This window comes from Notothenia coriiceps, unplaced genomic scaffold (genome assembly GCF_000735185.1).
Source record: "Notothenia coriiceps isolate Sejong01 unplaced genomic scaffold, NC01 NC01_scaffold00037246, whole genome shotgun sequence".
NCBI lineage: Eukaryota > Metazoa > Chordata > Actinopteri > Perciformes > Nototheniidae > Notothenia > Notothenia coriiceps.
In genome coordinates this window covers 25,839,108-25,851,982 of record NW_011369947.1, presented here as the reverse complement: position 1 = coordinate 25,851,982, position 12,875 = coordinate 25,839,108, and the positions used below count along the sequence as shown (strand labels likewise).

At 41.4% G+C, this 12,875-nt stretch overlaps 3 protein-coding genes across 6 annotated transcripts in view; all 3 read right to left on the bottom strand.

Moving 5' to 3' along the window:
- Nucleotides 1-2,394: 2,394 nt before the first annotated feature.
- On the bottom strand, nt 2,395-5,059 carry LOC104966188 (probable G-protein coupled receptor 148). Of its 2 annotated transcripts, none has more exons than XM_010795354.1 (2): nt 4,630-5,059; nt 2,395-3,919 (listed from the first exon to the last, which is right to left on the bottom strand). In XM_010795354.1, the coding sequence occupies exons 1-2, from the start codon at nt 4,824-4,826 to the stop codon at nt 2,887-2,889; spliced, it is 1,230 nt and encodes a 409-aa protein (XP_010793656.1). In that variant the 5' UTR covers nt 4,827-5,059; the 3' UTR covers nt 2,395-2,886. The 2 variants fall into 2 exon arrangements, with proteins under 2 accessions (XP_010793656.1, XP_010793658.1); XM_010795356.1 differs by having other exon boundaries at nt 2,395-3,916.
- Nucleotides 5,060-5,256: 197 nt separating this feature from the next.
- Nucleotides 5,257-8,034, bottom strand: mterf4 (mitochondrial transcription termination factor 4). Its single transcript, XM_010795353.1, has 4 exons — nt 7,914-8,034; nt 7,059-7,497; nt 6,756-6,940; nt 5,257-5,757 (listed from the first exon to the last, which is right to left on the bottom strand). The coding sequence occupies exons 1-4, from the start codon at nt 7,938-7,940 to the stop codon at nt 5,362-5,364; spliced, it is 1,047 nt and encodes a 348-aa protein (XP_010793655.1). The 5' UTR covers nt 7,941-8,034; the 3' UTR covers nt 5,257-5,361.
- A 667-nt stretch (nt 8,035-8,701) lies between these two features.
- Nucleotides 8,702-12,875, bottom strand: part of pask (PAS domain containing serine/threonine kinase) — a 13,265-nt gene continuing 9,091 nt past the window's right edge. For 2 of the 3 annotated variants that reach the window (XM_010795350.1, XM_010795352.1), the window contains exons 16-21: nt 11,933-12,058; nt 11,285-11,419; nt 10,984-11,183; nt 10,490-10,623; nt 10,044-10,193; nt 8,721-9,515 (exon numbers count right to left, since the gene is read on the bottom strand). In XM_010795350.1, coding sequence (XP_010793652.1) covers nt 9,337-9,515; nt 10,044-10,193; nt 10,490-10,623; nt 10,984-11,183; nt 11,285-11,419; nt 11,933-12,058 — 924 coding nt within the window. In that variant the 3' untranslated portion in view covers nt 8,721-9,336. Of the gene's footprint in view, nt 9,516-10,043; nt 10,194-10,489; nt 10,624-10,983; nt 11,184-11,284; nt 11,420-11,932; nt 12,059-12,875 lie in introns of all 3 variants that reach the window. The other variant, XM_010795351.1, reaches the window with a different exon arrangement.

Sequence of the window (12,875 nt, the reverse complement as noted above, 5' to 3'; positions counted from 1 at the left end):
CATAGAAGCAGGATGTCACGTCTAAGGGCTGTCCTTTGCTTTCAGCTGTCAGATTGTAAACAAAGTCACGTCACTGGGGGCAGATGACAGCGCTGATGTGTGTTTTATCGCAGTGAGACGCTACAATACTAATTATGGGCTTATCATGTTGATTCGACCACAAGAGAAAGCCTCTTGCTCTCTCCAGCGAGGCAGAGGGTCAGCCAAAAAGGGCAAAAGGGCTGCCCGGGAAGCATTAGCCGTACCTGTGCACGTCCCTGCGTCTAAATATAGGTATAACTCAAAGTATCAGTAAAACAAACGGACTGGAAAATCCAGATGTTGAGTGACACCGGCAATTCAATTACCAATTTAAGCACATGGATGCATTGCAAGAATAATGCACGAGTCAGGTTTAACTTGGCCCTCAGGCACCTGCTTTATGAGTCTACCACAACAAAACCATGCAATCAGAGAATACCGCAAGGATGTTAAAGGTCCCATGTCATGGCCATTTCTACTGATCATAATTCCATTGTTGAGGTATAGATTTATATTGTGCAATTTTCCTAACTCACACTGGTTCTCATACAGCATCTCTGTATAGTAGGCTATGTGTATTCACTCTCTGTCCTAAACGGCTTGTTGGAGCTACTGCCCCCACTCCCTGTGAGCCCAGTGTGCTCTGATTGGTCGAGACGTTGCAAGGCTCGTTGCNCGTACCTGTGCACGTCCCTGCGTCTAAATATAGGTATAACTCAAAGTATCAGTAAAACAAACGGACTGGAAAATCCAGATGTTGAGTGACACCGGCAATTCAATTACCAATTTAAGCACATGGATGCATGCATACCTCCCCCTCCCTGTGAGCCCACTGTGCTCTGATTGGTCAGCTCGCCCACTCTGTTCTGATGAGTCTACGACCGTTACAGCAGAACATCAGTGATTATGTGTTACAATGGCGTTAGCAACCAGAAAAATGACACCAGTAAGGACAAACAGATGAGAATGCTGGGTGGGATCTGGGTGCCGTGTTGGCGGGATGTTGCGAGGCTCGCTGCTGCGAGGAGCGGACAGTGTGAGCTGGGTTCATTTCCTGCTTGCTGTGTGGGATCTGCGAGACAGCACGAATGGACGTGGGAAGGGGGGGTGCTGCGGGGGCTGCAGCACCCCGATCTGCGAGGCTCCACTAGCACCCGCACCCCCAAACACAGCCCACCTACAGTGTAAGCGCGCCACAGTTTCGCCACTGCGAGTCTCCACTAGCACCCCTCTTTAAGTCGGGTAAGCATCAATGTCAAGAGCAAACATGTCCATAAAAAAACTGGTTAATCAGTCAATAAAGAAAACAATCAGGCATGTTGTATTATAAGAGCTATGTAATACCACTGCAATGGAAACTAATACAAATATGGCAGACAAAAGGAAATGTGATTTTGATCCATCTATAGATGTAGAAAGAATGACAATGAGCACCAGGAGCAGGTGTTTAGAGGAAGTGTGAAGAGGGCTCAGTGGCTTGATATCAAATGGTTAGATATGCTGCAGTAAGAGCAGTGACGCAGCCCAGTGGACAGACAACTGTGTCCCTCTGCTGTTGAGTTATTGTACCATTTACTGATGACTCACAGCAGAGACAGAGATAAGGCCCTGTAGCCAGGATGTCTGACTTATCACCATCCATCACACCTTCCTAAGTGAGAGAAGGAGTTTTTTTCCCCTCCTCTCTAGTTCCGGCAGTCAGTCAGGCATGTGTTAAAGGGCACCTATTATGCAAAATCCACTTTTACATGTATGTTATACATAAACATGTGTTCCCTCTGAGCTGATCAGATTTTGGCCACTTTACGATGTCATAACGTTTTTTTGGCTTGTGTAACTATTAGCCAATCACCAACCAAGGTAACTGCCGCCCACCTTATCACCTGAATCTCTTCCTAGAGCACCTTTGTGTTTTTTTTAAACCAAATATCTCTCAGAGGGGCGTGGGGAGGGGCTCCTTATTTTCATCTAAAGTAAAAGACAGAGACTCAGCACTTTTGAAACAGGGCTGAAACAGAGGGGTTTATGGGATGCTGCAATGGGTGATCTGTTTGGTATTTCGAGCCAAACACTTCAGAGACATTTTTTGTATATATCTGAGACTTATAATATATTGATGAAATACAGTATAATAGGGGACCTTTAATGATCGTCTTGGACATCCAGTTTTAGACAAACATGACTGAGAGCAAATGGATTTAAGTACTTTGTTACCACAGAAGGGCCATAAAGCTGAGGCTGAGTGTCCGGTGCTACATGGCTCTTAACTACATCATGATAATAAAGAACCCATTTTGGTCGCACAATTGTTTTAAAACAAGGGAGTTCAGCATTGTTTTATTTTGATCCAAACAGCAGTAATGTCGGGTTTCCAGGGTACAATTAGTGTAGCCATAATATGTATTTTTTTAGAAGAAAAGACAAGAATTAAGATGGTGTGCTTCAGTTAAAAGTGATAGAAAACAGGGACAGGGGAACAACCAGGACTGTAGCTCATGTATTGTTTCTGTGAATGTGGGGATTCTTAACAAGCTGAGGAAGAGATTATGTTCTAATTGTTTTGTATTCTTTTATTTGACTACTGTTGTCAAAAACGTAGTTAAAATGAAGGAATTATAGTGTTTATTTGTTGATTGTTTTGAAACAGAAGACAGTTTACACCAACAATCTATATATGTTAAATTAATATAAGACATGCTGAAAAAAAGTGCTTCCTAGTCTAAATAAATAAGAAATGTTGACTCATCCTGGCTACTGTCCTCGCAGACACATATTTGTTTGTTGTGTAGGACTTGAGAAAACAGTAAATATGAATATTAAACCAAATCCATTAGAGACATTTGAAAAATGTACAGTTGGTGATGTCTAAGAAACTGTGGTCTGGCCAAGTCTCTGGTGCTGGTGTAGCAGCTGCATTAAAGTTTTAGAGATCTCCCTGTACCTCAGCCCATACAGGTATGGAGCAAACGCCCTGGGCAGCAACATGAAAACAGACATATTGACAGTGCTGATCCACACACGAACATCCTGACTTATGGCTTTCTCCTGGAAAAGGAAGAGCTCCAGGGTGAAAACAAAGCCGGGGGCAAAGTAGAGCAGGAGCAGAACCCCGTGAGCTAGCAGCGTGACCCGGGCCCTGGAGAAGCGGCTGTGCCAAATACCATGCGTCCTTGTTACCATGTAGAGCTTAATGTAGCACACAAAAATGAGTAAAGCACAGATGAGTGCAGCTACAAAGAAGTAGATGTGGACCCCCTCCAAGTTATTGACCTGAAAAAAGCCGAGGGAGATGAGGGCCAGACAAAAAGCCACCTCATGGGGATTCCCCTTCTCCATCTCCATCATGATCAGCAGGGTGAAAGGGTACAGAGCCGCCAGCATCCACACCCCCACCAGTATGCGGTGGGTGCGGGCAGGTGGAAGAACATCATGATAACGGAGAGGCCAGCGAACTGCAGCGTAGGTGTCAACCACCATGAGGGTGACGGTGAGGATGGCACAGCAGTAGGTGGTGACAGTGATGGCTGTGACCAGCTCACAAACCAGCCAGGGGATTGGAACTCTCACAGCGTTACAGATGATGGTGGCCATGTTGAGGATGAGGTAGAGTATGTCTGCTGTCAGGGTGTTGGCCACCAGCAGGTAACGTGTCTCCTGACGCAAGGCTTGGGAAAGGAAAATGCATGACACGAGAACAGGGTTGGCTAACAAGGTGGCAACAGTGATCACTGTGGTGGGGATGAAAAAGTACTCCAGGTGCCATTGCCGCAGACTCTCCAACCATTCCTGTGTGAGGTTGGAAATGATCAATGCTGACGCCATTATCTTTTGATAGATGCAGACACAGATGCTGTGACTGAGGGGGGGTGTGTTGACTACTTCCTCCAGCAACCTTCTGCTGATGAAAAGACCAAAAATAATATCAATGTTCAGGCAGTATAGTATAGGTATAACTATAGAGACTATTCTATGTAAGGTTATCATTGTATGCACTACTATTAGTGGTTCACCAGATTAAGGAGTGTAAAATCTCTAATTTATGAACTTTGATCTTAAATTAGAGATTTTATTGCGTGGAAAGGGCCATCTTGTTGTATTGCTGTTGTGTTAACGCGTGCACTGCTTTGCATTAGGAACATGAGAAGCCATCATTGAAACATGAGGACACAGTAACAGATTGTCCATTGACTTTTAAGTGGCGGAAACAAATGCAAATGTTGTCAACAATTCTCTCTGTGAAAAAATCACTTTTAAAAATGACTAAGTTTACTTTAGAAAGATATACGCAAAAAAATCATCCTGTTGTCTAAATCATCAGCTTTGTCACTTGTACAATTTTAACGACTAAAACAGTCAACTTGCCTTTTGTTACTATGAAGAGATGGATCACTCCATAACACTGGGCCGATCTTTATTTACTTGTATATACCATGTCTTTCCTTTTTTGGCCCAACGTCGTACGTATTTAAATACATACAAAATCATATTTTTTTTATAATATAATCATGATAACCGTACCACTGCCATCCCTTGAGATAAAACAGAAATTCACTTGTTCACACACACATATAAACAAGTTATTGATTGAGTAAAGGTACGTTTTCCTACCTGATTTCCAGACCAGAAAAACCTCTCGGTGTTGCACATCCATTGGGCTTCCCACTTCTATAAATCAATAGATGCTTTGTATGACTCCTCTCACCCGCTGGCCTTATCTGCTCCACTCTGTTTACTCCTAGATAATACAAGGATGGAGAAAGCGAAAACCACTTGGCAGTCACATAGTAACAGGGTGGAGCTTTCATACTGTTAGCTGCTCCTCATGCTGGCACTTTATCAGGGATTTCTACCTAGGATGTTTCATATCTGATATAGCTTCATATGATTTGAGAACCAAGTAGATTATATTGTTAAGATTCACATTAAGCATCAAGGGAATTAAACATGAACAATTGCTTTGTGGGGCCACTTAAGGAAAGAATATATGATAGAAAATGTTCACACACGAGAGTCTTGACTTTCAGCCCTAACCTCACACTGCCGTCATCTTATTTTGCAGCATGGGGCCCCTGAGATAAACCCAACAAAAATCAACTTTAAGCTGCAGGCTTCAGTGGTGGGTACATTCAAAAGAGAACAAGCTATGTAACAATAACCGCAACATTGTTTCCATGTGTGTTTTTAGATTGGAATTTTCTATAGTACCTAATTACAAACCTGAAGTCATCAACCTGATAAAAGGAAACATTTTATTGGTTCATGTATCATTATCAGATATATCATTTCTCTATTCATCTAACTTCCTCTTTAAATGGGTTTTCCCCCTCCCACAGTGTTCTGTCATCTCTTTCTTCTCTTCCTGTATGCACTTTTCCCGCTAGTCTCCTCATCTTCTTCATCCTCCTCGTCTTCTTCTTCATCATCATCACTATCAGCTTCAATGCTCCCCTGCAGCTGCTCCTCCTCCTGCCATTCTCTCGCCATCAGTCTCTGAAACACCTCGTACTCCTCTGCTGAACCGTTGGCAACATCCGTGAGGAAAGTGTCCAGGTCAATTTTGAGGATGCTGTCCAGTTTGGAGTTGATGATCGTGGTCTGTCCCTTCTTGTCGGGAGTTTGATACAGGCCCCTGCGCTCCAGAAAACAGTGTCGACAGCGCACCTCCTCCAGAGTGTAACGGAACAACCTGGACTTCACCATGTCCGCCTGTTTGACCCCCATTCGGTAGTAGACGTACTGTGGAGAGATGAGTTGATACATGTTGTTAAAAACAACAAACAGCTGTTACAAGGGGCGGCAGTGGCTCAGTCTTTATATGTATCTATGTATATGTATTCAGACCTACCAATATAGGTTGTGTTCTGTGCATGTATTGTAGTGTGTACATTGTACTCAAATCAAAAGAAGAACAAGTAACTCAACAAACATATGGCTATTTGGCATAAATCAGATTATTTGCAGCTAAATTAGGTTTTGATACCTTATATTATAGTTGTGTTTCTGTTTTCTTGAGACTGCATCTTAATCAGGTCTAAATGACTAAATGAATATGAAAGCACAACATAAGCTTTGATTTCATTCTGTAAAGACAGCAAATTCACAAACCACTTTAATAACACTGAGATTCATTCACAGCCACTGTTGCCCAGGAGATGTGGAGTTGAATTATGACCACCAGAGGGAGTACTACATCAGTGTCCTAACTACTAAGCGATTTAGATTTTTTGTTCACACACAAAAAAAAGATCAGATTTGGTTTTGAGTGTGCTGTTGATGGACACTATTGTCCCAGAATGCATTAAATGGATGAGCTATCCCGCAGCTGGAAAAATAAGTTAATTTATGGATGATGATGATGATTATGAAAAAGCTACAGGAATACGTTGTAAAAACGATTAAAATAGGAAATCTTTGGGGTGAATATTTTTTCCGTTTGTAAAATGTAAATGAGTGACTAACATCTGTCACGGCATTTCCTGTTGGGGCATAACAATAACATGTAGATGTATTGTATACTGTAGGCTACTAAGAGGAAAAGTAAATAGTCCACACAGCATGTCATTATTGTCTAGTTTGAATTATACAATCTCTGTCTTAAATGTGTCTTACAATTTATGTTCTGTTTTTATCAGAGTGAATGCAGATTTAACAGTCACTCAATTATAAGGCCCATCATAATTTGTGCAGAGCCAATGGTTATGTCTTCAAATTCTGTTTGGCCCATAAATACTGACCTGAAACTTGTACTCCAGCTGCTCCTTGTCTTCCAGTATTACGGCAGGACTATCTCTCAGGATGTCTGTGACCTGCTGGGAAGTAAACTGGCACTTCTCCCTGAGGAGCAACACCATATGTTTTACTGTCTTCACAGGCACAGTCAGGATCTGGGGGAAATGGGAGACCACTCTCTGAAGACTGCCTAATGGGAAATAAGGAAAAGTAGATGTTTGATTATCTTTCAAAAGCCCCCAATATGACGTAAGTAAACCTAAAGCAATTCTTCAACAATGTTATGACAAAAAAGATCATGATCTCACCTTCAACTAAACCTAGTTTCCGCATGTTTCCTACGCGCTGCTGAAGCTGCAATTCGTTGATAGTGTAAAGTTCAGGGCATTTCTCCAGAACTTTTAGCACACTGGAAGGATTGAGGCCCAAGACGAACAGAGCTGTGAGAGTGGACAGAGCGTGTTTGGAAGCACTTGTTCCTCTGAGTTTGGAGGTGGCATCGGATATCTGCTCTGCCTGGGAGTCTGTGAATCCCATATCAACCAGAGAGGGGAGGGACAGCTCTGTGACCGGCTGCCTTGACAGAGGATGGGGCTCATGGGTGTGTCTGGGTGACTGGAGAGTCCCCTGGCTGGTGGAGGAACACAACAATCTGCCCCCAGCGCACAGAGGCTGGAGCTGGCATCTCCCAAACTGAAGTGGGCCGAATACAGAGTGGGTGGCATTCCTCAAAGTCCACCGAAGAATCTGTAGAAAATACAACCATGATTATAAGTTCAAGTTTACTGTTATGTACACTAAAACGTAGTATTTAAATACAATGAAAATTAAATGCATCTGGTTGGGCCCTCACACACACTATACGCTATTACGGTATGTCCCTGTTTTATTTCTTGTAGTAGAATTATGATGAATAGTCCGAACAGAATAATAACCCCTGTTATTTTTGTAGAGAAGATACGTAAACAGAGTATATGCTAATGAACAGGCTGTTGTCATTAGCATACGTTAGCAAACATGAAGGTTATAGCGGAAATGTGTGGACTTTCAGTGCTGTCTTCCACATGGTTTATCAACGCGGCTAATTGTGTAAAAGCTTCACAAAGTAACAATATTATTATAAGTTGCTTTAATAAAATAATTGGGATTTGAAACTGATTTACCTGACTCGCAGCAAATCGGGTACCCATGCTTGTCCGTCGTTTGTAAACGTCCGTCTTTAAACCTGAACAGAGGATGGAAGACAAAGGTTCCGCTGTGCTCTGCTTGCCTGTAAATTACCGAATACATTGGGAATCAGACTTTGAATCCTTTTCTATTTAAACGAACGCTGACCATTAACGATTTTACCAGAAAAAATATCCAATATGTTAATCGTGTTAATACCGATGTGTTTTTAAACATGATATTTCCAATAGCATTGTAGTAATACAATGTTGCATTGGTTTTAAGTCATTAGAGCTCATGATATGGAATATTAAACAATTCTGAGATTTAAATTGTGTATTTTTCATGAAATTATTAAAACAAATATCCTAAAATCCAATAGAAATAAGTGTGTCTTATTTTTCTAATGTAGTAATTATATCTGATATATATATATTTGGAAACACTGGGTCAGATGACATTGAAGCGATTGAAAACCTTTTTTTATATAGAATATATCTTCTATTTAAATGGTAATTTATTGATGATGCCCAAGTGAAACCCTGGGGTTAAGAGCAAGGGCTCGTGAGCTTACCATCCTTTAACTGCCGACAGCCTTGATGCAGAGACAAAGGGCAAGCCCAGTATTTGAGCTTAAGGAGACATAAAGCATTTGATATCTGGATACCTGCAGTTAGAAGCAGTCAGGCAAAGCCATCTGGTACTCCAATATTATAAATTGAATACAAACGGCTGTACAAAGAAATTCAAATTTGCATACAGAAATGAATTAAACATTCTACAATTCTGATCAACAGGCAAGCCTTTAATTATTTAAAAAGGAATAACATTTGTGGTCAAATATTTATTAATGTATAAAAATAAATAGATCAAATATTGGAAATATACTTAGAAGTATAGATAAAAACACGTAAAGATCACCAACATAAAACAGAAACAGAAGTTAAATCAGTAAAACAATTCCATCCAGTTCTCTGTGCGGTTCCTCTGAGGCAAACAACTCAAGGTTGGGATCACTTGTCAGTTTGGGTGGCAAAGCTGGATCCCATTTAACCATTACTATGTTTTAATGCCTCACCTTTTTCTAAATTTGAAGAATAAATTAAACAAATACAATTAAAAAGGGAAAAAAACATACATCATGATGGTTTTGCTTTGCTATGAGAAATGACTTATATGTCAAACAAGGACATTTTGATCAACATCTTCATAATGATATTCATTAAACTTGTTACCAAGCTGTATATAATGTATAAAGTTAAAGTCCATTGGTCTCTAAAAGACTACTGTCTGGATGATTATGTCTTCGGACTAAGAAAAGCCTCCATTTCTTCATTTTGCACTTCATGTCCTCTTCGCACTGCAGCACATGAAAGGCTGGACGGATGGTCGGGATGACACTCCCTTTTAACTCGGTTTTCAATCTTCATGGAGGTACTTCTGAAGCTCTGTTTCCAGGGCCACCATTGACAACCTGTCATCCTCATCTTCCTCCTCCTCCTCTTCATCATCAGGAAGAGTCTCATCATGTCCATCGGGGAACAAGCCTTGACCGACGAACGCTTCAGGGCCAGAGTCCGGGTGCTGTGGTGAGCCTGCTTGAAAAGGGAAGGAGCTGCCTTTACATTTACTTGATACAGATATTATTCTTATTTGATTTGAGAATAAATATAGTCTTTCATATTTGATATTGTATGTGTTTTTTCCCCGTTTTAAAAGCTGAATGATAGTAAAGTAATGTCATTTTCTGGACTTACCAGACTGTTGTAGCTATTCTATTATTTGGCTTAGTCATTATATCTGCATTACTGATGATTATAATCAATTCATTAAACTCATTGTTTGAATATAATGTGAAAGTACCATCAGTCTACCCTACAATATTGAAAGAGGTATTGAGTCAAAAAATGTAATATTAGATTTTCTCCACATCACCAAGCCATAACACATATTTATTTAAAACATGGTGGGAAAGGTAGGCATAATCTTAACCTGGATGTAAGGCGAATAACTAACACATATTGTTAAATGTGCAAAGAAAGGGTTAATCAAGTACAGGTGGAGGAGCAGTATAGAATCTAAAGTGGAAAACACGGCCGGCCATTGTCAGTGTTAAGAGTACTCACAGTAGCTCTGGGATTCAGGCACCACCTCTGTCCAGCTGTACTCTGCCATGGAGATGGGCTGGCTGATCCAGGCCTGCAGCAGCAGCTGGTCCAGAGGCATCCTCTGAGCGGGGTCAGGGTGCAGCAGCCCACACAACACATCACGCAGCTCTGAGAGACGACAGAGACATTTAAACACAGAGAGAAAAAAATGGTCAGTTTTCTGAGAGACAATGATGGAAAACTATATTCAAGATTCTCGGCTTTAATGCCATGTGCACAGTAGCTACAGTGTAGATATGGCAATGAAAAACGTAAGTCACAGGCTCCTCCAACAGCGCAACATGAATATATGTTGAACATAAAACAAATAAAATAGTGCAAGAGAACGTTTTGAGATGTGCAAGTACATTCAAATAAATAAATACAAATAGAAGTGCAGCCTCCAGTGAAGAACAGCGGTTTACCTGGGGAGAGGGGGAACGGAGGCTTCAGTTTGGCCTCCAGGATCTCTTCAACACCACAGAAAGGGTTTTCACTGAACAGCAGAGTGTAGAGCAACACACCCAGAGACCACATCTCCAGCTCGGGACCCTCATAGCTAGGAGACAATGAACAAGGAGACAAACAACAATTACAATGAGCTTTCACTTGGCAATATCAATTAACATGGAAGCATTTTATTTGCCAGATGATTTAGTGTCTGCGTACAACTTTGTAAATGTTCAATGAATATTTCCTTGAGGCCACTTAGTTCATTCGTCACCTTAAAGGTTAACGAGTCATAAACGTTATACAAGACTGTCTTCAAAGCTATGAGTAAGCTGCGTGATCACAAGGACAGTTATTAACCCCTTTAAAATAAATCATCCATAGAAAAGGGACCAATATGGCTTTTTTCATTTGTTGCTAAGTGAAAGGAACAAACATCACTTGTCACTCTCAGGTATTATGTACGTACGGATTTCCCTGAAGCACCTCCGGGGAGCAGTACTCCAGTGTGCCACAGAAATTGTAAAAGAGCTTTCTTGGAGCCATCATGGCAGCAGAGCCAAAGTCTATGAGGCGGACGTGGAAACACTTGTCGATGATGATGTTTTCGTCTTTTATGTCCCTGTGAAGGATGTTCTTAGACCTCAGATAGAAGACGGCAGCCACCAGCTGGAAAGAGACAGAACCTCCAGTTTACCAAGAAACAAAAAAACACATCTAATTTCAGAGACTATTGTCCGGTAAATGGATTATAGTGCCCGTGCGAATACCTGTCTGAAGATGTAGCTGGCCAGGGGCTCATCCAGCCGTGGCTGCATGTCTATGAACTCAAAAAGGTCCAGGCCATCTCCATGGTTCTCCATCACCATCTGGAAGTAGCTCCCGTTCTCAAACACCTCCAGCACCTAGTAGCAGACACGCATATAGGAGGGGGGAAATAGTTAAGCTAAATAAATGAAGTATTTTACAACCCATTTTATGAACCCTTGTGTTTGGATATGTTGTTCAAGTTCCTTTGATGTTCATTAATGACAACAAATTCTATTTTTTCAGATGTTTAACCCTTAACATGCAAGTTTGCTTACATTATCCACGTTTTTTTCTTGTCTATTTCTCTGACGGTATTTCTGCATGAAACCAGGATAATAATGCCAAACTTGGGAAAATGTTGGAAAATAGAAATAACCACAATGTTGTGTCTAGGGCTCTAAAGTCTGATATAAAAGAAGGAACCATTTTATGCTGTAATGGCTATGGGATCAAAACAAATTGGGACATTTTTAACCTTGAGGGTCTAAATGTCCACTTTTTTGTAAGACAGTTTATCATTGACTTATTAGCAGAGGTAACATTAACCAAAATTATCAAAATATAATGAACAAAAATGTCCCTTCCGAGGCAGAGATGTTAAAGATGACCTTGACTATGTTGTGGTGCTGAACTCGTGTCAGGATGGCGATCTCCTGGCTGACTCGCCCCAGCATCGGGTCATCCACCCAGCAGTCCCTCACTATCCTGGTCTTGCTAATGAATTTCACTATCACCTGCAAAATAGAACAATAAATACGTCATTAAAACAGTCATATTACTTTCTAAAATCAGTTGAAATACTTTCACATATAAATACAGTAGCTGTGTATTGTATATAATAATAATAATAATAATAATATTGGGAGGGATGAAACCCTCTTTAATGGTCACACATGCAGAGCACACAGCACACAGTGAAATGTGTTCTCTGCTTTTAACCCATCCTAGTACCAGGAGTCTAGCACTAGGAGCAGTGGGGAGCTATTGTACAGCGCCCGGGGAGCAATGGGAGTGAGGGGGGAAGGGGGATGTCCGCTGCCTTGCTCAAGGGCACCACGGCAGGGCAGGAGGTGAACTGGGACCTCTCCAAATAGCAGTCCACACTCTATATTTAGGTCTGTTCGGGGACTTGAACCGGCGACCCTACGGCTCACAGTCCAAGCCCCTACTGACTGAGCCACTGCCGGACAAAAAGGTCTCTGCATTTGACCCATCCTAGTGTTAGGAGCAGCGTAGGGAACGGTGCCTTGCTCAGGGACACCTCGGTAGCACTTGGTCTTTCCGGGACTTGAACTGGTGACCTTCCAGTTGCCAAGCCAAGTCCCTATGGACTTCGCCACCACAGTGTTAATTTTGGCAGCTGTTTTTGATTTAGTCTTGGTCTTTAGACGAAAATGGTTATTAGTTTTAGTCACATTTTAGTAATTCCTATCCTTCGTAGTTTTAGTCTAGTTTTAGTCGACGAAAGCTCAAAACGTTTTAGTCAACTTTTAGTCGATGAAAAATTACATTTTAGTCAACTTTTAGTCAAAATGTGTCTCTATACTCTCT

Bases quoted from the DNA above. Each gene is read 5' to 3' on its own strand.
- LOC104966188 (XM_010795354.1), bottom strand. From the start codon at position 4,826: ATGAAAGCTCCACCCTGTTACTATGTGACTGCCAAGTGGTTTTCGCTT. The intron at 3,920-4,629 runs GTAGGAAAACGT...TCTTTTCATCAG, and splicing joins TTTTCTGGTCTGGAAATCAG to CAGAAGGTTGCTGGAGGAAG.
- mterf4 (XM_010795353.1), bottom strand. From the start codon at position 7,940: ATGGGTACCCGATTTGCTGCGAGTCAG. The intron at 7,498-7,913 runs GTAAATCAGTTT...TATTTTCTACAG, and splicing joins CCCGATTTGCTGCGAGTCAG to ATTCTTCGGTGGACTTTGAG. The intron at 6,941-7,058 runs GTGAGATCATGA...ATTTCCCATTAG, and splicing joins GAAACTAGGTTTAGTTGAAG to GCAGTCTTCAGAGAGTGGTC.